Here is a 25,270-nt window from a genome sequence, read left to right as displayed (position 1 = left end):
GTGAAGCATGGAGGAGGAAGTGTGTGATTCCCACCGTGAAGCATGGAGGAGGAGGTGTGATGGTGCTTTGCTGGTGACACGGTCAGTGATTTATTTAGAAATCAAGTCACATCATCATTTGTTTTTTAACAGGACAATGACCCAACACACTCCAGGCTGTGTAAGGACTATTTGACCAAGAAGGAGAGTGAATGGAGTGCTGCATCAGATGACCTGGCCTCCACAATCACCCGACCTCAACCCAATTGAGATGGTTTGGGATGAGTTGGACCGTAGAGTGAAGGAAAAGCAGCCAACAACTTCTCAGCATATGTGGGAACTCCTTCAAGACTGTTGGAAAATGATTCCAGGTGAAGCTGGTTGAGAGACTGCCAAGAGTGTGCAAAGCTGTCATCAAGGCAAAGGTGGCTACTTCGAAGAATGTAAAATATACATATTTTGATTTATTTAACACTTTGTTGGTTACTACATGACTACATATGTGTTATTTCATAGTTTTGATTTCTTCAATATTATTCTACAATGTAGAAAATAGTACAAATAAAGAAAATCCCTTGAATGAGTAGATGTGTCCAAACTGTTGACTGGTATTGTGTGCATGAACATACACTTATTTTTTAATGGACCTCCTGCAGTACCTCCTGCATTACCTCCTGCATTACCTCCTGCAGTACCTCCTGCAGTACCTCCTGCAGTACCTCCGCAGGCTCCCCCGGTTTAAAAACATTCACCCTATATGGTACTGCTAAGGACAGTGTGTGTGTGTGTGTGTGTGTGTGTGTGTGTGTGTGTGTGTGTGTGTGTGTGTGTGTGTGTGTGTGTGTGTGTGTGTGTGTGTGTGTGTGTGTGTGTGTGTGTGTGTGTGTGTGTGTGTGTGTGTGTGTGTGTGTGTGTGTGTGTGTGTGTGTGTGTGTGTGTGTGTGTACTAACGTCAGGTCTGGAGTGTTGAAAGACGGCCAGGGGTAGAGACAGGTCCTGCCGAGAGAGGGTCACCAGATATTCTCTCAGCAGGGCCTCGCTAGCGCCCCCGCTCTGCTTCTCACAGCGATGCAGGAAAGGAACCATCCACTGGAACACATCTTTAACATAGCGCTCTGCACTGGACTGGAGGGGGAAGACAAGGACAGACGCACAGCACAGGAAGTCAGAGTTTGAGTCACAAATGGCACCCTATTCCCAATATAGAGCCCTACTTTAGACCACAGCTCTATGGTTCTACAGTAGAGCCCTACTTTAGACCACAGCTCTATGGGTCTACGGTAGAGCACTACTTTAGACCACAGCTCCACGGGTCTACGGTACTGAATGACATGCTCTTGTGTAGATCTGAGAGGACTGGGGAAGGGTGGACAGCTGAAATAAAGTTGAGGTATTGTTTTTCCATGTCCACTCTATCCAGATCCAGTCTAGTGTCTAGGGGCCAGAGGTTGATCCAGTCTAGGGGCCAGAGGTTGATCCAGTCTAGTGTCTAGTGGTTGATCCAGTCTAGGGGCTAGAGGCCAGAGGTTGATCCAGTCTAGTGTCTAGTGGTTGATCCAGTCTAGGGGCTAGAGGCCAGAGGTTGATCCAGTCTAGGGGGGCCAGAGGTTGATCCAGTCTAGGGTCCAGAGGTTGGCCCAGTCTAGTGTCTAGAGGTTGACCCAGTCTAGTGTCTAGAGGTTGACCCAGTCTAGTGTCTAGAGGTTGACCCAGTCTAGTGTCTAGTGGTTGATCCAGTCTAGTGTCTAGGGGCCAGAGGTTGATCCAGTCTAGTGTCTAGAGGTTGATCCAGTCTAGTCTCTAGGGGCCAGAGGTTGATCCAGTCTAGTGTCTAGGGGCCAGTGGTTGATCCAGTCTAGTGTCTAGAGGTTGATCCAGTCTAGTGTCTAGTGGTTGATCCAGTCTAGTCTCTAGGGGCCAGAGGTTGATCCAGTCTAGTGTCTAGTGGTTGATCCAGTCTAGTCTCTAGGGGTCAGAGGTTGATCCAGTCTAGTGTCTAGGGGCCAGAGGTTGATCCAGTCTAGGGGCCAGAAGTAGGGGCCAGAGGTTGATCCAGTCTAGGGGCCAGAGGTTGATCCAGTCTAGGGGCCAGAGGTTGATCCAGTCTAGGGGCCAGAGGTTGATCCAGTCTAGTCTCTAGGGGTCAGAGGTTGATCCAGTCTAGTGTCTAGGGGCCAGAGGTTGATCCAGTCTAGGGGCCAGAAGTAGGGGCCAGAGGTTGATCCAGTCTAGGGGCCAGAGGTTGATCCAGTCTAGGGGCCAGAGGTTGATCCAGTCTAGGGGCCAGAGGTTGATCCAGTCTAGTGTCTAGGGGCCAGAGGTTGATCCAGTCTAGTGTCTAGTGGTTGATCCAGTCTAGTGTCTAGTGGTTGATCCAGTCTAGTGTCTAGAGGTTGATCCAGTCTAGGGGCCAGAGGTTGATCCAGTCTAGTGTCTAGTGGTTGATCCAGTCTAGTGTCTAGGGGCCAGAGGTTGATCCAGTCTAGTGTCTAGAGGTTGATCCAGTCTAGTGTCTAGAGGTTGATCCAGTCTAGTGTCTAGAGGTTGATCCAGTCTAGTGTCTAGAGGTTGATCCAGTCTAGTGTGTAGACCAGTGGTTCTTAACCTTGTTGGAGGTACTGAACCCCACCAGTTTCATATGCAGTCTAGTGTCTTAATTGGAAAAATTAAATTATTTTTTCAAATTCAAAACATAGGTATATATTTGGCTGGTGACAAAATGAACCGTGTCAACATCACATTTGTTCAAAGAACAAAATCATCAAAACATGATTTTCACACAAAAACATAATAATGACTATTTACTGCAAATCTGTGTGACTTCTGCTGTTGCCTTTCAGAGACCAGTTCAGAAATGGTTGACCAAGTTCCACTAGTCATTTTCGCAACAAAGTCTGTTCCTTTTCAGTTTTTATGTCCAGCATCCTCGAAAAGGATTGATCCAGATATGTGTAACAAACGGTTGACCCAGTCTAGTGTCAGGGTACGCTACCATTTGTTGACACCAAAACGTCTTGTGTTCTGAAGAGTTGCTGTTGAACCTGGTCTAGAATTTCAGATTTCTAGTGTCATCATTGACATCTGTTGTCTCAACACTCGTAGTGTCTCACCCATGTGGATATGACCCTTGTAGGGAAGTATCCGTCGAGAGACTTGCAAGCTCATCTAGTGTCGTGGCAATTGCTTGCTTCAGTTCCGCAGGTACAGAAATGTCTCTGATTCCAGATACATCTTCGTCTTACTACAGGTCATCCAGCAGGGGAAAGTTTGCGACCCATTGTTCTCTGTTCGTCGTTTCCATAACGGTAGCTTTTTTTGAAAAGCCTTTAGGTTTTCTCCGTGTCTATGATGTTGACTGACCCCCTTCATCTTTGGATTGAGATTATTGAGAGCTGCCAAGTATTGGCCATGTACACTAAAATGAGAATGAACCAGAACTGTTGAAGCAATCTGCATGACAATGCAGGGCTAATTCCACACGCACGGCAAAAACACGATTCAGCACCTGTCCCCGGGATAACCAGTCGTTAGAATGGTACAGAAGTACCTCGAATTGAGCCCATTTCTTTACACAGCTCACTGAAGATGCGGTCCAGTCAGAGCACTAGTTGGCACATAGTTCACGCATTCCACAATTTTTAATACTTCTGCCAGTTTGAGGCAAGGTTTTTGATCCAGTGCCTGTGCAGAATACAATGTGTAACAGTGCATCGGCTTTCACTAGCGCACCAAAACCAGACTTTCTTCCCAGCATGACTGGAGCTCCGTCCGAACAAACTGCAGAAACCATATCCCACGAAATATTGTTGTCTTTGAAGAAGTCATCCACAAGTTTCTTCACAGTGCCTTAGTTGTCTGTTGTAAGAGGTTAAAAAAAATCTCTTCCTTTATCACGTCGTCTTTCACATAGCGTTGATCCAGCAAGTGGCTTAGGGGCGTCTGTGGTCTGATCCAGTTGAAGGCTGAATTTTTCCGGGTTGAAATCAGATCTGCAACTACTTGAGCCAAGATGTCTTTTCCATGTCCTCTATTTTGTCTGATGGAGGAATTTGAATAACCTTCAGCCTCTTTTCCCAGCATGATATTCACCATCTTCAACACAGGGTTTTATAACGTTCCGTTATACATGTGAATCCATATTGTACATATTCGTCCGTTTCTTTTTTGCTCGACATAGTAAGTATGAAGGGATTAAAATATTAAGAAAGAAATCACAAGAGGTACCATCACGACAGTCACAAGTCGACTACTGAGCGCACCAAATTCCCTGCAGCACAGATAGGCCAGAGGTTGATCCAGTGCAGCCAATGATGGGGCCAGAGGAGCATGTCATCCAATCATATGAATCGGATGGTGTCTTGACCTCCACCGTCCCCTGAGACTGACTCACCGAACCCCTGGGGTTCGATCGAACCCAGGTTAAGAACCACTGGTCTAGAGGTTGATCCAGTCTAGGGGCCAGTGGTTGATCCAGTCTAGTGTCTAGTGGTTGACCCAGTCTAGTGTCTAGAGGTTGACCCAGTCTAGTGTCTAGAGGTTGACCCAGTCTAGTGTCTAGAGGTTGACCCAGTCTAGTGTCTAGAGGTTGACCCAGTCTAGTGTCTAGAGGTTGACCCAGTCTAGTGTCTAGAGGTTGACCCAGTCTAGTGTCTAGAGGTTGACCCAGTCTAGTGTCTAGAGGTTGACCCAGTCTAGTGTCTAGAGGTTGACCCAGTCTAGTGTCTAGAGGTTGACCCAGTCTAGTGTCTAGAGGTTGACCCAGTCTAGTGTCTAGAGGTTGACCCAGTCTAGTGTCTAGTGGTTGATCCAGTCTAGTGTCTAGGGGCCAGAGGTTGATCCAGTCTAGTGTCTAGTGGTTGATCCAGTCTAGTGTCTAGGGGCCAGAGGTTGATCCAGTCTAGTGTCTAGGGGCCAGTGGTTGATCCAGTCTAGTGTCTAGAGGTTGATCCAGTCTAGTGTCTAGTGGTTGATCCAGTCTAGTCTCTAGGGGTCAGAGGTTGATCCAGTCTAGTCTCTAGGGGCCAGAGGTTGATCCAGTCTAGTGTCTAGTGGTTGATCCAGTCTAGTCTCTAGGGGCCAGAGGTTGATCCAGTCTAGTGTCTAGGGGTCAGAGGTTGATCCAGACTAGTGCCTAGGGGCCAGAGGTTGATCCAGTCTAGTGTCTAGTGGTTGATCCAGTTTAGTGTCTAGGGGTCAGAGGTTGATCCAGTCTAGAGGCCAGAGGTTGATCCAGTCTAGGGGCCAGAGGTTGATCCAGTCTAGTGTCTAGTGGTTGATCCAGTTTAGTGTCTAGGGGCCAGAGGTTGATCCAGTCTAGTGTCTAGAGGTTGATCCAGTCTAGTGTCTAGGGGCCAGAGGTTGATCCAGTCTAGGGGCCAGAGGTTGATCCAGTCTAGTGTCTAGGGGCCAGAGGTTGATCCAGTCTAGTGTCTAGAGGTTGATCCAGTCTAGGGGCCAGAGGTTGATCCAGTCTAGTGTCTAGGGGCCAGAGGTTGATCCAGTCTAGTGTATAGGGGTCAGTGGTTGATCCAGTCTAGTGTCTAGAGGTTGATCCAGTCTAGTGTCTAGAGGTTGACCCAGTCTAGTGTCTAGGGGATTGACTTGGGAAGACAGAAGCCATTTAGAAGCCTCCTACTCAAAGACTAGGTACAAAGAGGAACACACACACACACACAACATGTACATACGTTCTTCATGAGGAGGCGGAGCTTGTCGATGTCACCGAGCTGCTGCAAGTCTCTTAGTGTCAGGCTGAGCTCGCACGCCGTCTCGTACACCAATGTCTCCATGGTTACCAGGTCATCACACAGCCGCTCCAACCCCGGGATATCCCGCTCCTTCCCGAGACGCACCAATGACAGTGCACAGTCCACCTGATGGACAGACAGGACATCCAATCAGAGAACAGAACACTTGCATGGTTCACTATGGATTGGTATATACATGGGACATGTCTATACTCCCTCTAGCCCATGTCTATACCAGTAACTCCCTCTAGCCCATGTCTATACTCCCTCTAGCCCATGTCTATACCAGTAACTCCCTCTAGCCCATGTCTATACCAGTAACTCCCTCTAGCCCATGTCTATACCAGTAACTCCCTCTAGCCCATGTCTATACCAGTAACTCCCTCTAGCCCATGTCTATACTCCCTCTAGCCCATGTCTATACTCCCTCTAGCCCATGTCTATACTCCCTCTAGCCCATGTCTATACCAGTAACTCCCTCTAGCCCATGTCTATAACAGTAACTCCCTCTAGCCCATGTCTATACTCCCTCTAGCCCATGTCTATACCAGTAACTCCCCTCTAGCCCATGTCTATACTCCCTCTAGCCCATGTCTATACCAGTAACTCCCTCTAGCCCATGTCTATACTCCCTCTAGCCCATGTCTATACCAGTAACTCCCCTCTAGCCCATGTCTATACTCCCTCTAGCCCATGTCTATACTCCCTCTAGCCCATGTCTATACTCCCCTCTAGCCCATGTCTATACTCCCCTCTAGCCCATGTCTATACTCCCCTCTAGCCCATGTCTATACTCCCCTCTAGCCCATGTCTATACTCCCTCTAGCCCATGTCTATACTCCCCTCTAGCCCATGTCTATACCAGTAACTCCCTCTAGCCCATGTCTATACTCCCCTCTAGCCCATGTCTATACTCCCTCTAGCCCATGTCTATACTCCCTCTAGCCCATGTCTATACTCCCCTCTAGCCCATGTCTATACTCCCCTCTAGCCCATGTCTATACTCCCTCTAGCCCATGTCTATACTCCCCTCTAGCCCATGTCTATACTCCCTCTAGCCCATGTCTATACCAGTAACTCCCTCTAGCCCATGTCTATACCAGTAACTCCCTCTAGCCCATGTCTATACTCCCTCTAGCCCATGTCTATACCAGTAACTCCCTCTAACCCATGTCTATACCAGTAACTCCCTCTAGCCCATGTCTATACCAGTAACTCCCTCTAGCCCATGTCTATACTCCCTCTAGCCCATGTCTATACTCCCTCTAGCCCATGTCTATACTCCCTCTAGCCCATGTCTATACTCCCTCTAGCCCATGTCTATACTCCCTCTAGCCCATGTCTATACCAGTAACTCCCTCTAACCCATGTCTATACTCCCTCTAGCCCATGTCTATACTCCCTCTAGCCCATGTCTATACTGCCTCTAGCCCATGTCTATACCAGTAACTCCCTCTAGCCCATGTCTATACCAGTAACTCCCTCTAGCCCATGTCTATACCAGTAACTCCCTCTAGCCCATGTCTATACCAGTAACTCCCTCTAGCCCATGTCTATACCAGTAACTCCCTCTAGCCCATGTCTATACCAGTAACTCCCTCTAGCCCATGTCTATACCAGTAACTCCCTCTAGCCCATGTCTATACTCCCTCTAGCCCATGTCTATACCAGTAACTCCCTCTAGCCCATGTCTATACTCCCTCTAGCCCATGTCTATACCAGTAACTCCCTCTAGCCCATGTCTATAGCCCATGTCTATACCAGTAACTCCCTCTAGCCCATGTCTATACTCCCCTCTAGCCCATGTCTATACTCCCTCTAGCCCATGTCTATACCAGTAACTCCCTCTAGCCCATGTCTATACTCCCTCTAGCCCATGTCTATACCAGTAACTCCCTCTAGCCCATGTCTATACTCCCCTCTAGCCCATGTCTATACTCCCTCTAGCCCATGTCTATACCAGTAACTCCCTCTAGCCCATGTCTATACTAACTCCCTCTAGCCCATGTCTATACCAGTAACTCCCTCTATATATACTAACGACAGACAGATAGGATGGGTACAACAACTCCACTGTTATGTTGCACGACACTAAGATGGAGGACATGTTCTTATTGGAGGCAGCGTGCGTGACAGTAAAACCCTTCCCCTGGTTCTTATTGGAGGCAGTGTGTGCGACAGTAAAACCCTTCCCCTGGTTCTTATTGGAGGCAGTGTGTGCGACAGTAAAACCCTTCCCCTGGTTCTTATTGGAGGCAGCGTGCGCGACAGTAAAACCCTTCCCCTGGTTCTTATTGGAGGCAGTGTGTGCGACAGTAAAACCCTTCCCCCGGTTCTTATTGGAGGCAGTGTGTGCGACAGTAAAACCCTTCCCCCGGGTCTTATTGGAGGCAGTGTGTGCGACAGTAAAACCCTTCCCCCGGTTCTTATTGGAGGCAGTGTGTGCGACAGTAAAACCCTTCCCCCGGTTCTTATTGGAGGCAGTGTGTGCGACAGTAAAACCCTTCCCCTGGTTCTTAACAGTACCTGTCTAGAACAGGAGTCGATGTCCTGGGCACGGCTCAGGTACCAGTCAGTCAACAGGTCCATGGGGGGCGTGGCCGTACGGAACCGCATCCAATCAGGAGCGTCCTCATACAGGAAGTGGGCATGGTCCTGAGGGTTTTGATCCAACACCATCCTGGGAGAGGAGGAACACAGGCACACCAACATGCAGCTGTAATACCAGAGTAATGGCACTTCTGATTGATTGATAAAATAATCATTTGACCTTCTGGTCAGTTACCAAGGAAACAGTGGTGCAATGTGTCCTACCTGCACTGGTCCTCCTCACACCAGTCCATCTCCCTGTGTCTCTGTTCATCCCAGGGGATCACCCCCAAATTGCCTCTCTCATCCACACTGAGAGGGAGGGGGGAGAGGGGTTGTTAACATCCTGATTATACCGACTACAGTAGATCCAAACAGACAGTTTACTTGGTAACAGCCAGTGACCTAAACAGAGTAGAACAGAATAGAGTAGAACAGAGTAGAGTAGAACAGAGTAGAGTAGAACAGAGTAGAACAGAGTAGAGCACAGCAGAGTAGAGTAGAACAGAGTAGAGTAGAACAGGAGTAGAGTAGAACAGAGTAGAGTAGAACAGAGTAGAACAGAACAGAGTAGAGCACAGCAGAGTAGAGTAGAACAGAGTAGAGTAGAACAGAGTAGAGTAGAACAGAGTAGAACAGAGTAGAGCACAGCAGAGTAGAGTAGAACAGAGTAGAGTAGAACAGGAGTAGAGTAGAACAGAGTAGAAGAACAGAGTAGAACAGAACAGAGTAGAGCAGAACAGGAGTAGAGTAGAACAGGAGTAGAACAGGAGTAGAACAGAACAGGAGTAGAGCAGAACAGAGTAGAGCAGAACAGAACAGAGCAGAACAGAGCAGAACAGAGTAGAGCAGAACAGAGTAGAGTAGAACAGAGTAGAGTAGAACAGAGTAGAGTAGAACAGGAGTAGAGCAGAACAGAGTAGAGCAGAACAGAACAGAGCAGAACAGAGTAGAGCAGAACAGAGTAGAGTAGAACAGAGTAGAGTAGAACAGAGTAGAGTAGAACAGGAGTAGAGCAGAACAGAGTAGAGCAGAACAGAACAGAGCAGAACAGAGTAGAGTAGAACAGAACAGGAGTAGAACAGGAGTAGAACAGAACAGGAGTAGAGCAGAACAGAGTAGAGCAGAACAGAACAGAGCAGAACAGAGCAGAACAGAGTAGAGCAGAACAGAGTAGAACAGAGTAGAGTAGAACAGAGTAGAGTAGAACAGAGTAGAGTAGAACAGGAGTAGAGCAGAACAGAGTAGAGCAGAACAGGAGTAGAGCAGAACAGGAGCAGAACAGGAGCAGAACAGGAGTAGAACAGAACAGGAGTAGAGCAGAACAGAGTAGAGCAGAACAGAGTAGAGCAGAACAGAGTAGAGCAGAACAGAACAGAGCAGAACAGAGCAGAACAGAGTAGAGTAGAACAGAGTAGAGTAGAACAGAGTAGAGTAGAACAGGAGTAGAGTAGAACAGAGTAGAGCAGAACAGAGTAGAGCAGAACAGGAGTAGAGCAGAACAGGAGTAGAGCAGAACAGGAGTAGAGCAGAACAGGAGTAGAGCAGAACAGGAGCAGAACAGAGTAGAGCAGAACAGAGTAGAGCAGAACAGAGTAGAGTAGAACAGGAGTAGAGTAGAACAGGAGTAGAGCAGAACAGAGTAGAGCAGAACAGAGTAGAGTAGAACAGGAGTAGAGCAGAACAGAGTAGAGTAGAGCAGAGTAGAGTAGAACAGAGTAGAGCAGAACAGAGTAGAGTAGAACAGAGTAGAGCAGAACAGAGTAGAGCAGAACAGAGTAGAGCAGAACAGGAGTAGAGCAGAACAGAGTAGAGTAGAACAGAGTATAGTAGAACAGAGTAGAACAGAACAGGAGTAGAACAGGAGTAGAGCAGAACAGAGTAGAGCAGAACAGGAGTAGAGTAGAACAGGAGTAGCACAGGAGTAGAGTAGAACAGGAGTAGAGTAGAACAGGAGTAGAGCAGAACAGGAGTAGAGTAGAACAGAGTAGAGTAGAACAGGAGTAGAGTAGAACAGGAGTAGAACAGGAGTAGAGCAGAACAGGAGTAGAGCAGGAGTAGAGCAGGAGTAGAGCAGAACAGGAGTAGAGCAGAACAGGAGTAGAGCAGGAGTAGAGCAGAACAGGAGTAGAGCAGAACAGGAGTAGAACAGGAGTAGAGCAGGAGTAGAGCAGGAGTAGAACAGGAGTAGAGCAGAACAGGAGTAGAACAGGAGTAGAGCAGAACAGGAGCAGAACAGGAGTAGAGCAGAACAGGAGTAGAGCAGAACAGGAGTAGAGCAGAACAGGAGTAGCACAGGAGTAGAGCAGAACAGGAGTAGAGCAGAACAGGAGTAGAGCAGAACAGGAGTAGCACAGGAGTAGAGCAGAACAGGAGTAGAACAGGAGTAGAGCAGAACAGGAGTAGAACAGGAGTAGAGCAGAACAGGAGTAGAACAGGAGTAGAGCAGAACAGGAGTAGAACAGGAGTAGAGCAGAACAGGAGTAGAACAGGAGTAGAGCAGAACAGAGTAGAGCAGAACAGGAGTAGAGTAGAACAGGAGTAGCACAGGAGTAGAGTAGAACAGGAGTAGAGTAGAACAGGAGTAGAGTAGAACAGGAGTAGAGCAGAACAGAGTAGAGTAGAACAGGAGTAGAGTAGAACAGGAGTAGAACAGGAGTAGAGCAGAACAGGAGTAGAGCAGGAGTAGAGCAGGAGTAGAGCAGAACAGGAGTAGAGCAGAACAGGAGTAGAGCAGAACAGGAGTAGAGCAGAACAGGAGTAGAGCAGGAGTAGAGCAGAACAGGAGTAGAGCAGAACAGGAGTAGAACAGGAGTAGAGCAGAACAGGAGTAGAACAGGAGTAGAGCAGAACAGGAGTAGAACAGGAGTAGAGCAGAACAGGAGTAGAACAGGAGTAGAGCAGAACAGGAGAGTAGAACAGGAGTAGAGCAGAACAGGAGTAGAACAGGAGTAGAGCAGAACAGAACAGAGTAGAGCAGAACAGGAGTAGAACAGAGTAGAACAGGAGTAGCACAGGAGTAGAGTAGAACAGGAGTACAGAGTAGAACAGGAGTAACAGTAGAACAGGAGTAGAGCAGAACAGAGTAGAGTAGAACAGGAGTAGAGTAGAACAGGAGTAGAAACAGGAGTAGAGCAGAACAGGAGTAGAGCAGGAGTAGAGCAGGAGTAGAGCAGAACAGGAGTAGAGCAGAACAGGAGTAGAGCAGGAGTAGAGCAGAACAGGAGTAGAGCAGAACAGGAGTAGAACAGGAGTAGAGCAGGAGTAGAGCAGAACAGTAGAACAGGAGTAGAGCAGAACAGGAGTAGAACAGGAGTAGAGCAGAACAGGAGCAGAACAGGAGTAGAACAGAACAGGAGTAGAGCAGAAGAGCAGAACAGAGTAGAGCAGAACAGGAGTAGAGCAGAACAGGAGTAGAGCAGAACAGGAGTAGAGCAGAACAGGAGTAGAGCAGAACAGGAGTAGAGCAGAACAGGAGTAGAACAGGAGTAGAGCAGAACAGGAGTAGAACAGGAGTAGAGCAGAACAGGAGTAGAACAGAACAGAGTAGAGCAGAACAGGAGTAGAACAGGAGTAGAGCAGAACAGGAGTAGAACAGGAGTAGAGCAGAACAGAACAGAGTAGAGCAGAACAGGAGTAGAGCAGAACAGGAGTAGAGCAGAACAGGAGTAGAGCAGAACAGGAGTAGAGCAGAACAGAGTAGAGCAGAACAGAGTAGAGCAGAACAGGAGTAGAGCAGAACAGGAGTAGAACAGAACAGAACAGGAGTAGAACAGGAGTAGAGCAGAACAGGAGTAGAGAGAACAGGAGTAGAGCAGAACAGGAGTAGAGCAGAACAGGAGTAGAGCAGAACAGGAGTAGAGCAGAACAGGAGTAGAGCAGAACAGGAGTAGAGCAGAACAGAGTAGAGTAGAACAGAGTAGAACAGAGTAGAGCAGAACAGGAGTAGAACAGGAGTAGAACAGGAACAGAGTAGAGCAGAACAGGAGTAGAGCAGAACAGGAGTAGAGCAGAACAGGAGTAGAGCAGAACAGGAGTAGAGCAGAACAGGAGTAGAGCAGAACAGGAGTAGAGCAGAACAGAGTAGAGCAGAACAGGAGTAGAGCAGAACAGGAGTAGAGCAGAACAGGAGTAGAACAGAACAGAACAGGAGTAGAACAGGAGTAGAGCAGAACAGGAGCAGAGCAGAACAGGAGTAGAGTAGCAGAACAGGAGTAGAACAGAACAGAGTAGAGCAGAACAGGAGTAGAGCAGAACAGGAGTAGAGCAGAACAGAGAACAGGAGTAGAACAGGAGTAGAGCAGAACAGGAGTAGAGCAGAACAGAGTAGAGCAGAACAGGAGTAGAGCAGAACAGAGTAGAGCAGAACAGAGTAGAGCAGAACAGGAGTAGAGCAGAACAGAGCAGAACAGAACAGAACAGGAGTAGAACAGGACAGAGCAGAACAGGAGTAGAGCAGAACAGGAGTAGAACAGGAGTAGAGCAGAACAGGAGTAGAGCAGAACAGAGTAGAGCAGAACAGGAGTAGAGCAGAACAGGAGTAGAGCAGAACAGGAGTAGAACAGGAGTAGAGCAGAACAGAGTAGAGCAGAACAGAAGTAGAGCAGAACAGGAGTAGAACAGAACAGGAGTAGAACAGAACAGGAGTAGAACAGAACAGAACAGGAGTAGAGCAGAACAGGAGTAGAACAGAACAGGAGTAGAACAGAACAGAACAGGAGTAGAACAGAACAGAACAGGAGTAGAGCAGAACAGAGTAGAACAGGAGTAGAGCAGAACAGGAGTAGAGCAGAACAGAGTAGAACAGAGTAGAACAGGAGTAGAGCAGAACAGAGTAGAACAGAGTAGAACAGGAGTAGAGCAGAACAGGAGTAGCACAGGAGTAGAGCAGAACAGGAGTAGAACAGGAGTAGAGCAGAACAGGAGTAGAACAGGAGTAGAGCAGAACAGGAGTAGAACAGGAGTAGAGCAGAACAGGAGTAGAACAGGAGTAGAGCAGAACAGGAGTAGAACAGGAGTAGAGCAGAACAGGAGTAGAACAGGAGTAGAGCAGAACAGGAGTAGAGCAGAACAGGAGTAGAGCAGAACAGGAGTAGAGCAGAACAGGAGTAGAGCAGAACAGGAGTAGAGCAGAACAGAGTAGAGCAGAACAGGAGTAGAGCAGAACAGGAGTAGAGCAGAACAGGAGTAGAACAGAACAGAACAGGAGTAGAACAGGAGTAGAGCAGAACAGGAGTAGAGCAGAACAGGAGTAGAGCAGAACAGAGTAGAGCAGAACAGGAGTAGAGCAGAACAGGAGTAGAGCAGAACAGGAGTAGAGCAGAACAGGAGTAGAGCAGAACAGAGTAGAGCAGAACAGGAGTAGAGCAGAACAGGAGTAGAACAGGAGTAGAGCAGAACAGAGTAGAGCAGAACAGAGTAGAGCAGAACAGGAGTAGAGCAGAACAGAGTAGAGCAGAACAGAGTAGAGCAGAACAGGAGTAGAGCAGAACAGGAGTAGAGCAGAACAGGAGTAGAGCAGAACAGGAGTAGAACAGAACAGAACAGGAGTAGAACAGGAGTAGAGCAGAACAGGAGTAGAGCAGAACAGGAGTAGAGTAGAACAGGAGTAGAGCAGAACAGAGTAGAGCAGAACAGGAGTAGAGCAGAACAGGAGTAGAGCAGAACAGAGTAGAGCAGAACAGGAGTAGAGCAGAACAGAGTAGAGCAGAACAGAGTAGAGCAGAACAGGAGTAGAGCAGAACAGAGTAGAGCAGAACAGAGTAGAGCAGAACAGGAGTAGAGCAGAACAGGAGTAGAACAGAACAGAACAGGAGTAGAACAGGAGTAGAGCAGAACAGGAGTAGAGCAGAACAGGAGTAGAACAGGAGTAGAGCAGAACAGGAGTAGAGCAGAACAGAGTAGAGCAGAACAGGAGTAGAGCAGAACAGGAGTAGAGCAGAACAGGAGTAGAACAGGAGTAGAGCAGAACAGAGTAGAGCAGAACAGAAGTAGAGCAGAACAGGAGTAGAACAGAACAGGAGTAGAACAGAACAGGAGTAGAACAGAACAGAACAGGAGTAGAACAGAACAGGAGTAGAACAGAACAGGAGTAGAACAGAACAGAACAGGAGTAGAACAGAACAGAACAGGAGTAGAACAGAACAGAGTAGAACAGAGTAGAACAGGAGTAGAGCAGAACAGAGTAGAACAGAGTAGAACAGGAGTAGAGCAGAACAGAGTAGAACAGAGTAGAACAGGAGTAGAACAGAACAGAGTAGAACAGAGTAGAACAGGAGTAGAGCAGAACAGAGTAGAACAGAACAGAACAGGAGTAGAGCAGAACAGAGTAGAACAGAACAGAACAGGAGTAGAGCAGAACAGAGTAGAACAGAACATAACAGAGTAGAACAGACCAGAGTAGAACAGAACAGGAGTAGAGCAGAACAGAGTAGAACAGAGTAGAACAGGAGTAGAACAGAACAGAGTAGAACAGAGTAGAACAGGAGTAGAGCAGAACAGAGTAGAACAGAACAGAACAGGAGTAGAGCAGAACAGAGTAGAACAGGAGTAGAACAGAACAGAGTAGAACAGAGTAGAACAGGAGTAGAGCAGAACAGAGTAGAACAGAACAGAACAGGAGTAGAGCAGAACAGAGTAGAACAGAGTAGAACAGGAGTAGAGCAGAACAGAGTAGAACAGAACAGAACAGGAGTAGAGCAGAACAGAGTAGAACAGAACATAACAGAGTAGAACAGAACAGAGTAGAACAGAACAGAACAGGAGTAGAACAGAACAGAGTAGAACAGAAGCCTTCAGTGGTAATATATTAGCATGAATCAGAGAAACCAACAGCTGTCTAGAAACAGAAAGAAACTCAGCTAGAAAGCAATAGATTATGTCCTCAATGGCACCCTATGCCCTATAGACCCTGGTCTAAAGTAGTGCACTACAGCCCCATGGACCCTGGTCAAAAGTAGTGCACTACAGCCCTATAAACACTGGTCAAAAGTAGTGCACTACAGCTCCATAGACCCTGGTCAAAAGTAGTGCACTACAGCTCCATAGACCCTGGTCAAAAGTAGTGCACTACAGCCCCATAGACCCTGGTCAAAAGTAGTGCACTACAGCTCCATAGACCCTGGTCAAAAGTAGTGCACTACAGCCCCATAGACCCTGGTCAAAAGTAGTGCACTACAGCCCAATAGACCCTGGTCAAAAGTAGTGCACTGTGAAGGGGCTAGGATTCCAGTTGGAACATGCCCAGCCAAACAATAAATAACAACATGTTCAAAAAGGGGAATATGTCGATCGGCGCAACGCTCTAACTCTTCCCCCTCTCCTTCAGGCTGACACACGTCTGAGACATAAATAACAGACTTCTAGAAGCCGCGCGAGTCGGTCGGCGCAACGCTCTTACTCTTCCCCCTCTCCTTCAGGCTGACACACGTCTGAGACATAAATAACAGACTTCTAGAAGCCGCGCTAGTCGGTCGGCGCAACGCTCTAACTCTTCCCCCTCTCCTTCAGGCTGACACACGTCTGAGACAAGCAGAAATGAACAGAAAGAGGGGCAATCAGAGGAGACAAACAGGCGACGCTTCCTCGCGTGCCCCCCTGCTGCCACAACCCAGTGACAAACACACAGACTCATGGGAAACGAGAGACCTGCTTTTATCTGTGTGATTTATGCACACTTCTTATTCTAAAATGGATTCAATTGTTGGTTTTTTCTCCTCAATCTACACACAATACTCCATAATGACAAAGAAATGAATGTAATTAAATATTAGATATAGAACAAGTAAGTACTTTCTGAATGCACTGTACAGCTCAACTAAAAGTTATGCTGCAGGTAATGTGTGGGTTAGTACAGTACCCTGCATCACTACCTCAGACCACCACTAGGGGGAGTTAGAGGTAATGTGTGGGTTAGTACAGTACCCTGCGTCACTACCTCAGACCACCACTAGGGGGAGTTAGAGGTAATGTGTGGGTTAGTGCGGTACCCTGCATCACTACCTCAGACCACCACTAGGGGGAGTTAGAGGTAATGTGTGGGTTAGTACAGTACCCTGCGTCACTACCTCAGACCACCACTAGGGGGAGTTAGAGGTAATGTGTGGGTTAGTGCGGTACCCTGCATCACTACCTCAGACCACCACTAGGGGGAGTTAGAGGTAATGTGTGGTTTAGTACAGTACCCTGCATCACTACCTCAGACCACCACCAGGGGGAGTTAGAGCACTGCTTACGCTTTAGGATCCTGGTCTTCATAAATCTATTGTTAGGTCTTCGCAACATTTTTTCGTAATGTTTTTATTTAAATCACACAGCGGTTGCATTAAGAACCAGTGTATCTTTAATTATATGTAGAACGTGTATCTTTCGTCAAAGTTTATGATGAGTATTTCTGTTATCTGTTAGCTCTCTAATTACTCCGGATATTTTGGAGGCATTTCTGAACATGGCGTCAATGTAAACCGAGATTTGTGGATATAAAGATGCATATTATCGAACAAAGCATAAATGTATTGTGTAATATGATGTCATATGAGTGTCATCGGAATGAAGATTATCAAAGGTTAGTGATTCATTTTATCTAATTCTGCTTTTGTGACCATCTTTGGCTGGGAAAAATGGCTGTGTGTTTTGGGGATTTTGTGGTGATCTAACATAAATATACGTTGTGTTTTCCCTGTAAAGCATTTTAAAAATTAGACAAGATGGGTAGATGAACAAGATGTTTATCTTTCATTTGCTGCATTGGACTTGTCAATGTGTGAAAGTTAAATATTTCTAAAACATAGTTTCCCGCGCTGCCTTTTTTCGAATGTTGGGGGGGGGGGGGGGGGGGGTGGTGCTAGCAGAACCTTTTCAGTGGAATGTTGGGGGTGGTGGTGCTCGCGGAACCTTTTCAGTGGAATGTTGGGGGTTGGTGGTGCTCGCGGAACCTTTTCAGTGGAATGTTGGGGGGGTGCTCATGGAACCTTTTCAGTAGAATGTTGGGGGGTGGTGCTCGCGGAACCTTTTCAGTGGAATGTTGGGGGGGTGGTGGTGCTCGCGGAACCTTTTCAGTGGAATGTTGGGGGGGGTGGTGCTCGCGGAACCTTTTCAGTGGAATGTTGGGGGTTGGTGGTGCTCGCGGAACCTTTTCAGTGGAATGTTGGGGGTGCTCGCGGAACCTTTTCAGTGGAATGTTGGGGGGGGTGCTCGCGGAACCTTTTCAGTGGAATGTTGGGGGGGGTGCTAGCAGAACCTTTTCAGTGGAATGTGGGGGGGGGGGGGTGGTGCTAGCTGAACCCCTAGCCATAAGACGTTTTAAATGAATGTCGGTGGGGGGGGTGACGCCATAAGAAGTTTAAAAGGACGGACCACTGGAAGTACTTTAAAGTATTTTTTACTCTAAGTACTGCATAGTAGTGGTGTTTATCATACAACACATATATTAATCAAGATGATACTGATCGATAACGATCGCCCCCAAAATAGATATACCAACTCAATCTTCCTGCATCCCTCTCTCCCTTTCTCTCTCTCTCTTGCTCTGTTCTCTAAAAACTCACGGTCTAGGGAGAAAACATTGTCTTAAGAAGGCAGCGAAAGTGAGAAAGAGAGTGACAGTGAGCGACAGAGAGAGACAGAGAGAGAGACAGAGAGAGACAGAGAGAGACAGAGAGAGACAGAGAGAGAGAGAGAGAGAGACAGAGAGAGACAGAGAGAGAGACAGAGAGAGACAGAGAGAGACAGAGAGAGAGAGAGAGAGAGCGACAGAGCGACAGAGCGACAGAGAGAGACAAAGAGAGAGACAAAGAGAGCGACAGAGAGAGACAGAGAGAGAGAGCGACAGAGAGCGACAGAGAGCAACAGAGAGAGAGAGAGAGCGACAGAGAGGGACAGAGAGCGACAGAGAGAGACAGAGCGACAAGGAGCGACAAGGAGCGAGAGAGAGAGAGAGACAAAGAGAGAGACAGAGAGAGAGACAGAGAGAGAGACAGAGAGAGAGACAGAGAGAGAGACAGAGAGAGACAAAGAGAGAGACAAAGAGAGAGACAGAGAGAGAGACAAAGAGACAAAGAGAGAGACAAAGAGAGAGAGACAGAGAGAGACAGAGAGAGAGAGACAAAGAGAGAGAGACAGAGAGAGACAAAGAGAGCGACAGAGAGAGACAGAGAGAGAGACAGAGAGAGACAAAGAGAGAGACAGAGAGAGAGACAGAGAGAGACAAAGAGAGAGACAGAGAGAGAGACAGAGAGAGACAAAGAGAGAGACAGAGAGAGACAAAGAGAGCGACAGAGAGAGACAGAGAGAGAGACAGAGAGAGAGACAGAGAGAGACAAAGAGAGAGACAGAGAGAGACAAAGAGAGCGACAGAGAGAGACAGAGAGAGAGACAGAGAGAGACAAAGAGAGAGACAGAGAGAGACAAAGAGAGCGACAGAGAGAGACAAAGAGAGCGACAGAGAGAGACAGAGAGAGAGAGAGCGACAGAGAGAGACAAAGAGAGCGACAGAGAGAGACAGAGAGAGAGAGGAGAAAGAGAGCACAGAGAGCAGACATCAATGAAATAAGTTAATTATTCATTCTACCCATGTTCCTCAAATCTACATCAGCCTCTACTAGAGCGAGAGAACGAGATAACCCGAAAGAAATAGGGGCGAGAGAGAGAAAAAGGGAGAGACCGAATCATGAGAAAACAAAAAGATAATTACTTTGTACGACCATATTAGGAGACATTTCCCTCAGATTACACAGACCCACAAAGGATTCGAAAACAAATCCAATTTTGATTAAGAGAGAGAGATTTGTGGACACCTAGGGACAGGTGTGTTCGAGACATTCTCCTCTAGTCAGACTGATGCTTTCAGAGTCCGTTCTGCTGCAGGTAGAGCCAGCAGAGCCCTGCCGGGGCGCAGTTACCGCTGAGACTGGAGGGAAGCCGGAAACTGGCCTAAAATACAGAGCCGTGATGGATTCCCATTGCATTAACTCCGCACAGCAGAACAGGGTAATGGCTATGACGGGGTGGAGGGGGTAGAGAGCGAGGGGAATAGAGAGAGGGGGTGGGGGTGGAGAGCGAGGGGAATAGAGAGAGGAGAGAGAAGAGAGAGGAGGGGGTGGAGAGCGAGGGGAATATAGAGAGAGGAGGGGGTGGAGAGCGAGGGGAATAGAGAGGGAGGAGGATGTGGAGAGCGAGGGGAATATAGAGGGGAGGTGGTGGAGAGTGAGGGGAATAGAGAGAGGAGAGGGTGGAGAGCGAGGGGAATCGATGGAGGGGTGGAGAGCGAGGGGAATAGAGAGAGGGGGTGGAGAGCGAGGGGAATAGAGAGAGGGGGTGGAGAGCGAGGGGAATAGAGAGAGGGGGTGGAGAGCGAGGGGAATAGAGAGAGGGGGTGGAGAGCGAGGGGAATAGAGAGAGGGGGGTGGAGAGCGAGGGGAATAGAGAGAGGGGGTGGAGAGCGAGGGAATAGAGAGAGGGGGTGGAGAGCGAGGGGAATAGAGAGAGGGGGTGGAGAGCGAGGGGAATAGAGAGAGGGGAATAGAGAGGGAGGAGGGGGTGGAGAGTGAGGGGAATAGAGAGAGGAGAGAGAAGAGAGAGGAGGTGGAGAGCGAGGGGAATAGAGAGAGGAGGAGGGGATGGAGAGTGAGGGGATTAGAGAGAGGGGGAATAGAGAGGGAGGAGAGGGGTGGAGAGTGAGGGAATAGAGAGAGGAGAGAGAAGAGAGGAGGGGTGGAGAGCGAGGGGAATATAGAGGGAGGAGGGGGTGGAGAGCGAGGGGAATAGAGAGGGGAGGGGGTGGAGAGTGAGGGGAATAGAGAGGGAGGGGAATAGAGAGAGAGGAGGGGGTGGAGAGCGAGGGGAATATAGAGGGAGGAGGGGGTGGAGAGCAAGGGGAATATAGAGGGAGGAGGGGTGGAGAGCGAGGGGAATAGAGAGAGGAGGAGGGGGGCGGAGAGTCGAGGGGAATAGAGAGGGAGGGGAATAGAGAGAGGAGGGGGTGGAGAACGAGGGGAATAGAGAGGGAGGGGAATAGAGAGGAGGGGGTGGAGAGTGGGGGGGTGCACTCTGCTGTTTAATGAGGTCCATAATCATCTCCTTTGTTTTGTTGACGTTATTTTCCTGACACCACACTCCGAGGGCCCTCACCTCCTCCCTGTAGGCTGTCTAGTCATGGTTGGTAATCAAGCCTACTACTGTTGTGTCGTCTGCAACTTGATGGTTGAGTTGGAGGCGTGCGTGGCCACGCAGTCATGGGTGAACAGGGAGTACAGGAGAGGGCTCAGAATGCACCCTTGTGGGGCCCCCGTGTTGAGGATCAGCGGGGAGGAGATGTTTTTGCCTACCCTCACCACCTGGGGGCGGCCCGTCAGGAAGTCCAGTACCCAGTTACACAGGGCGGGGTCGAGGCCCAGGGTCTCGAGCTTGATGACGAGCTTGGAGGGTACTATGGTGTTGAATGCCGAGCTGTAGTCGATGAACAGCATTCTCACATAGGTATTCCTTTTGTCCAGGTGGGTTAGGGCAGTGTGCAGTGTGGTTGAGATTGCATCGTCTGTGGACCTATTTGGGCGGTAAGCAAATTGGAGTGGGTCTAGGGTGTCAGGTAGGGTGGAGGTGATATGGTCTTTGACTAGTCTCTCAAAGCACTTCATGATGACGGAAATGAGTGCTACGGGGCGGTAGTCGTTTAGCTCAGTTACCTTTGCCTTCTTGGGAACAGGACATCTTGAAGCATGTGGGGACAACAGACTGGGATAGGGAGAGATTGAACATGTCTGTACACACACCAGTCAGCTGGTCTGCACTCTGAGGACGCGGCTGGGGATGCCGTCTGGGCCTGCAGCCTTGTGAGGGTTAACACGCTTAAATGTCTTACTCACGTCGACCACGGGGGACCACAGTCCTTACTCACGTAGACCACGGAGAACACCCAACAGTCCTTACTCACGTCGACCACGGAGGACCACAGTCCTTACTCACGTCGACCACGGAGAACACCCAACAGTCCTTACTCACGTCGACCACGGAGGACCACAGTCCCTACTCACGTTGACCACGGAGGACCACAGTCCTTACTCACGTCGACCACGGGGGACCACAGTCCTTACTCACGTCGACCACGGGGGACCACAGTCCTTACTCACGTCGACCACGGGGGACCACAGTCCTTACTCACGTCGACCACGGGGGACCACAGTCCTTACTCACGTCGACCACGGGGGACCACAGTCCTTACTCACGTCGACCACGGGGGACCACAGTCCTTACTCACGTCGACCACGGGGGACCACAGTCCTTACTCACGTCGACCACGGAGAACACCCCACAGTCCTTACTCACGTCGACCACGGAGGATCACAGTCCCTACTCACGTTGACCACGGAGGACCACAGTCCCTACTCACGTCGACCACGGAGGACCACAGTCCTTACTCACGTCGACCACAGAGGACCACAGTCCTTGGCCGAGGGCAGCGTCGGTGGCACTGTGTTGTCCTCAAAGCGGGTGAAGAAGGTGTTTAGTTTGTCTGGGAGCAAGACGACGGTCTCGGCGACAGAGCTGGTTTTCTTCTTGTAGTCCGTGATTGTCTGTAGTCCCTGCCACATACCTCTAGTGTCTGCGCCGTTGAATTGTGACTCTACTTGGTCTATATACTGATGTTTAGATTGCTTGTTTGATTGCCTTGCAGAGGGAATAACTACACTGTATTCTACCTTACTACCAGTCACCTTGCCATGGTTAAATACCACCATCTATCTAGGACCATAGAGACACATATTTCCCTCAGATTACAGACACACAAAGAATTTGAAATACCACAGTGTTGCATCACAGCAGCAAGATGTGTGACCTGTTGCCTCAAGAAAAGGGCAACCAGTGAAGAACAAACACCATTGTAAAAACAACCCATATTTATGTTGATTTATTTTCCCTTCTGTACTTTAACTATTTGCACATCATTACAACACTGTATGTAGACATATGACATTTGAACTGTCTTTATTAATTTGAAACTTCTCTGAGTGTAATGTTTACTGTTCATTTCATTTGATATAATTTGAACCCCAGACCAACCACAGTGTCCTGGGCCCAGGCCAACATCCCCAGATCAACCACAGTGTCCTGGGCCCAGGCCAACATCCCCCAGATCAACCACAGTGTCCTGAGCCCAGGCAAACATCCCCCAGATCAACCACAGTGTCCTGGGCCCAGGCCAACATCCCCAGATCAACCACAGTGTCCTGGGCCCAGGCCAACATCCCCAGATCAACCACAGTGTCCTGGGCCCAGGCCAACATCCCCCAGATCAACCACAGTGTCCTGGGCCCAGGCCAACATCCCCAGATCAACCACAGTGTCCTGGGCCCAGGCCAACATCCCCAGATCAACCACAGTGTCCTGGGCCCAGGCCAACATCCCCCAGATCAACCACAGTGTCCTGGGCCCAGGCCAACATCCCCAGATCAACCACAGCGTCCTGGGCCCAGGCCAACATCCCCCAGATCAACCACAGTGTCCTGGGCCCAGGCCAACATCCCCAGATCAACCACAGCGTCCTGGGCCCAGGCCAACATCCCCCAGATCAACCACAGTGTCCTGGGCCCAGGCCAACATCCCCCAGATCAACCACTGTGTCCTGGGCCCAGGCCAACATCCCCCAGATCAACCACAGTGTCCTGGGCCCAGGCCAACATCCCCCAGACCAACCACTGTGTCCTGGGCCCAGGCCAACATCCCCCAGACCAACCACTGTGTCCTGGGCCCAGGCCAACATCCCCCAGACCAACCACTGTGTCCTGGGCCCAGGCCAACATCCCCCAGATCAACCACAGTGTCCTGAGCCCAGGCCAACATCCCCCAGACCAACCACTGTGTCCTGGGCCCAGGCCAACATCCCCCAGACCAACCACTGTGTCCTGGGCCCAGGACAACATCCCCCAGATCAACCACAGTGTCCTGAGCCCAGGCCAACATCCCCCAGATCAACCACAGTGTCCTGGGCCCAGGCCAACATCCCCCAGATCAACCACAGTGTCCTGGGCCCAGGCCAACATCCCCCAGATCAACCACAGTGTCCTGGGCCCAGGCCAACATCCCCCAGATCAACCACAGTGTCCTGGGCCCAGACCAACATCCCCCAGACTGACATCAGTGTCCTGGGCCCAGGCCAACATCCTCCAGATCAACCACAGTGTCCTGGGCCCAGGCCAACATCCCCCAGATCAACCACAGTGTCCTGGGCCCAGGCCAACATCCCCCAGACTGAAATCAGTGTCCTGGGCCCAGGCCAACATCCCCAGATCAACCACAGTGTCCTGGGCCCAGGCCAACATCCCCAGATCAACCACAGTGTCCTGGGCCCAGACCAACATCCCCCAGATCAACCACAGTGTCCTGGGCCCAGGCCAACATCCCCCAGACTGAAATCAGTGTCATGGGCCCAGGCCAACATCCCCAGATCAACCACAGTGTCCTGGGCCCAGGCCAACATCCCCAGATCAACCACAGTGTCCTGGGCCCAGACCAACATCCCCCAGACTGAAATCAGTGTCCTGGGCCCAGGCCAACATCCCCAGATCAACCACAGTGTCCTGGGCCCAGGCCAACATCCCCCAGATCAACCACAGTGTCCTGGGCCCAGACCAACATCCCCCAGACTGAAATCAGTGTCCTGGGCCCAGGCCAACATCCCCCAGATCAACCACAGTGTCCTGGGCCCAGGCCAACATCCCCAAGATCAACCACAGTGTCCTGGGCCCAGGCCAACATCCCCCAGACTGAAATCAGTGTCCTGGGCCCAGGCCAACATCCCCCAGATCAACCACAGTGTCCTGGGCCCAGGCCAACATCCCCAGATCAACCACAGTGTCCTGGGCCCAGGCCAACATCCCCCAGACTGAAATCAGTGTCCTGGGCCCAGGCCAACATCCCCCAGATCAACCACAGTGTCCTGGGCCCAGGCCAACATCCCCAGATCAACCACAGTGTCCTGGGCCCAGGCCAACATCCCCCAGATCAACCACAGTGTCCTGGGCCCAGGCCAACATCCCCCAGACTGACATCAGTGTCCTGGGCCCAGACCAACATCCCCCAGACTGACATCAGTGTCCTGGGCCCAGGCCAACATCCCCCAGATCAACCACAGTGTCCTGGGCCCAGGCCAACATCCCCCAGATCAACCACAGTGTCCTGGGCCCAGGCCAACATCCCCAGATCAACCACAGTGTCCTGGGCCCAGGCCAACATCCCCCAGACTGAAATCAGTGTCCTGGGCCCAGGCCAACATCCCCCAGATCAACCACAGTGTCCTGGGCCCAGGCCAACATCCCCCAGATCAACCACAGTGTCCTGGGCCCAGGCCAACATCCCCCAGACTGACATCAGTGTCCTGAGCCCAGGCCAACATCCCCCAGATCAACCACAGTGTCCTGGGCCCAGGCCAACATCCCCAGATCAACCACAGTGTCCTGGGCCCAGGCCAACATCCCCAGATCAACCACAGTGTCCTGGGCCCAGGCCAACATCCCCCAGATCAACCACAGTGTCCTGGGCCCAGGCCAACATCCCCCAGATCAACCACAGTGTCCTGGGCCCAGGCCAACATCCCCCAGATCAACCACAGTGTCCTGGGCCCAGGCCAACATCCCCAGATCAACCACAGTGTCCTGGGCCCAGGCCAACATCCCCAGATCAACCACAGTGTCCTGGGCCCAGGCCAACATCCCCCAGATCAACCACAGTGTCCTGGGCCCAGGCCAACATCCCCCAGACTGACATCAGTGTCCTGGGCCCAGGCCAACATCCCCCAGACTGACATCAGTGTTCTGGGCCCAGGCCAACATCCCCCAGACTGACATCAGTGTTCTGGGCCCAGGCCAACATCCCCCAGACTGACATCAGTGTTCTGGGCCCAGGCCAACATCCCCCAGACTGACATCAGTGTCCTGGGCCCAGGCCAACATCCCCCAGACTGA

General features: G+C 50.0%; 1 protein-coding gene across 2 annotated transcripts in view; it reads right to left on the bottom strand.

The window, feature by feature from the left end:
- Positions 1 to 25,270, bottom strand: part of nbas (NBAS subunit of NRZ tethering complex) — a 284,978-nt gene that overhangs the window by 183,959 nt on the left and 75,749 nt on the right. For both annotated transcript variants that reach the window (XM_046299129.1, XM_046299130.1), the window contains exons 22-25: positions 8,541 to 8,627; positions 8,253 to 8,406; positions 5,667 to 5,852; positions 931 to 1,104 (exon numbers count right to left, since the gene is read on the bottom strand). In XM_046299129.1, the coding sequence (XP_046155085.1) occupies positions 931 to 1,104; positions 5,667 to 5,852; positions 8,253 to 8,406; positions 8,541 to 8,627 (601 nt within the window). The remainder of the gene's footprint in view (positions 1 to 930; positions 1,105 to 5,666; positions 5,853 to 8,252; positions 8,407 to 8,540; positions 8,628 to 25,270) is intronic.

The sequence above is a fragment of the Oncorhynchus gorbuscha genome, linkage group LG14 (assembly GCF_021184085.1).
Source record: "Oncorhynchus gorbuscha isolate QuinsamMale2020 ecotype Even-year linkage group LG14, OgorEven_v1.0, whole genome shotgun sequence".
NCBI classification, from domain to species: domain Eukaryota; kingdom Metazoa; phylum Chordata; class Actinopteri; order Salmoniformes; family Salmonidae; genus Oncorhynchus; species Oncorhynchus gorbuscha.
Note: the sequence above shows the minus strand (reverse complement) of the source record. Positions and strands in the feature narration are given on the sequence as shown.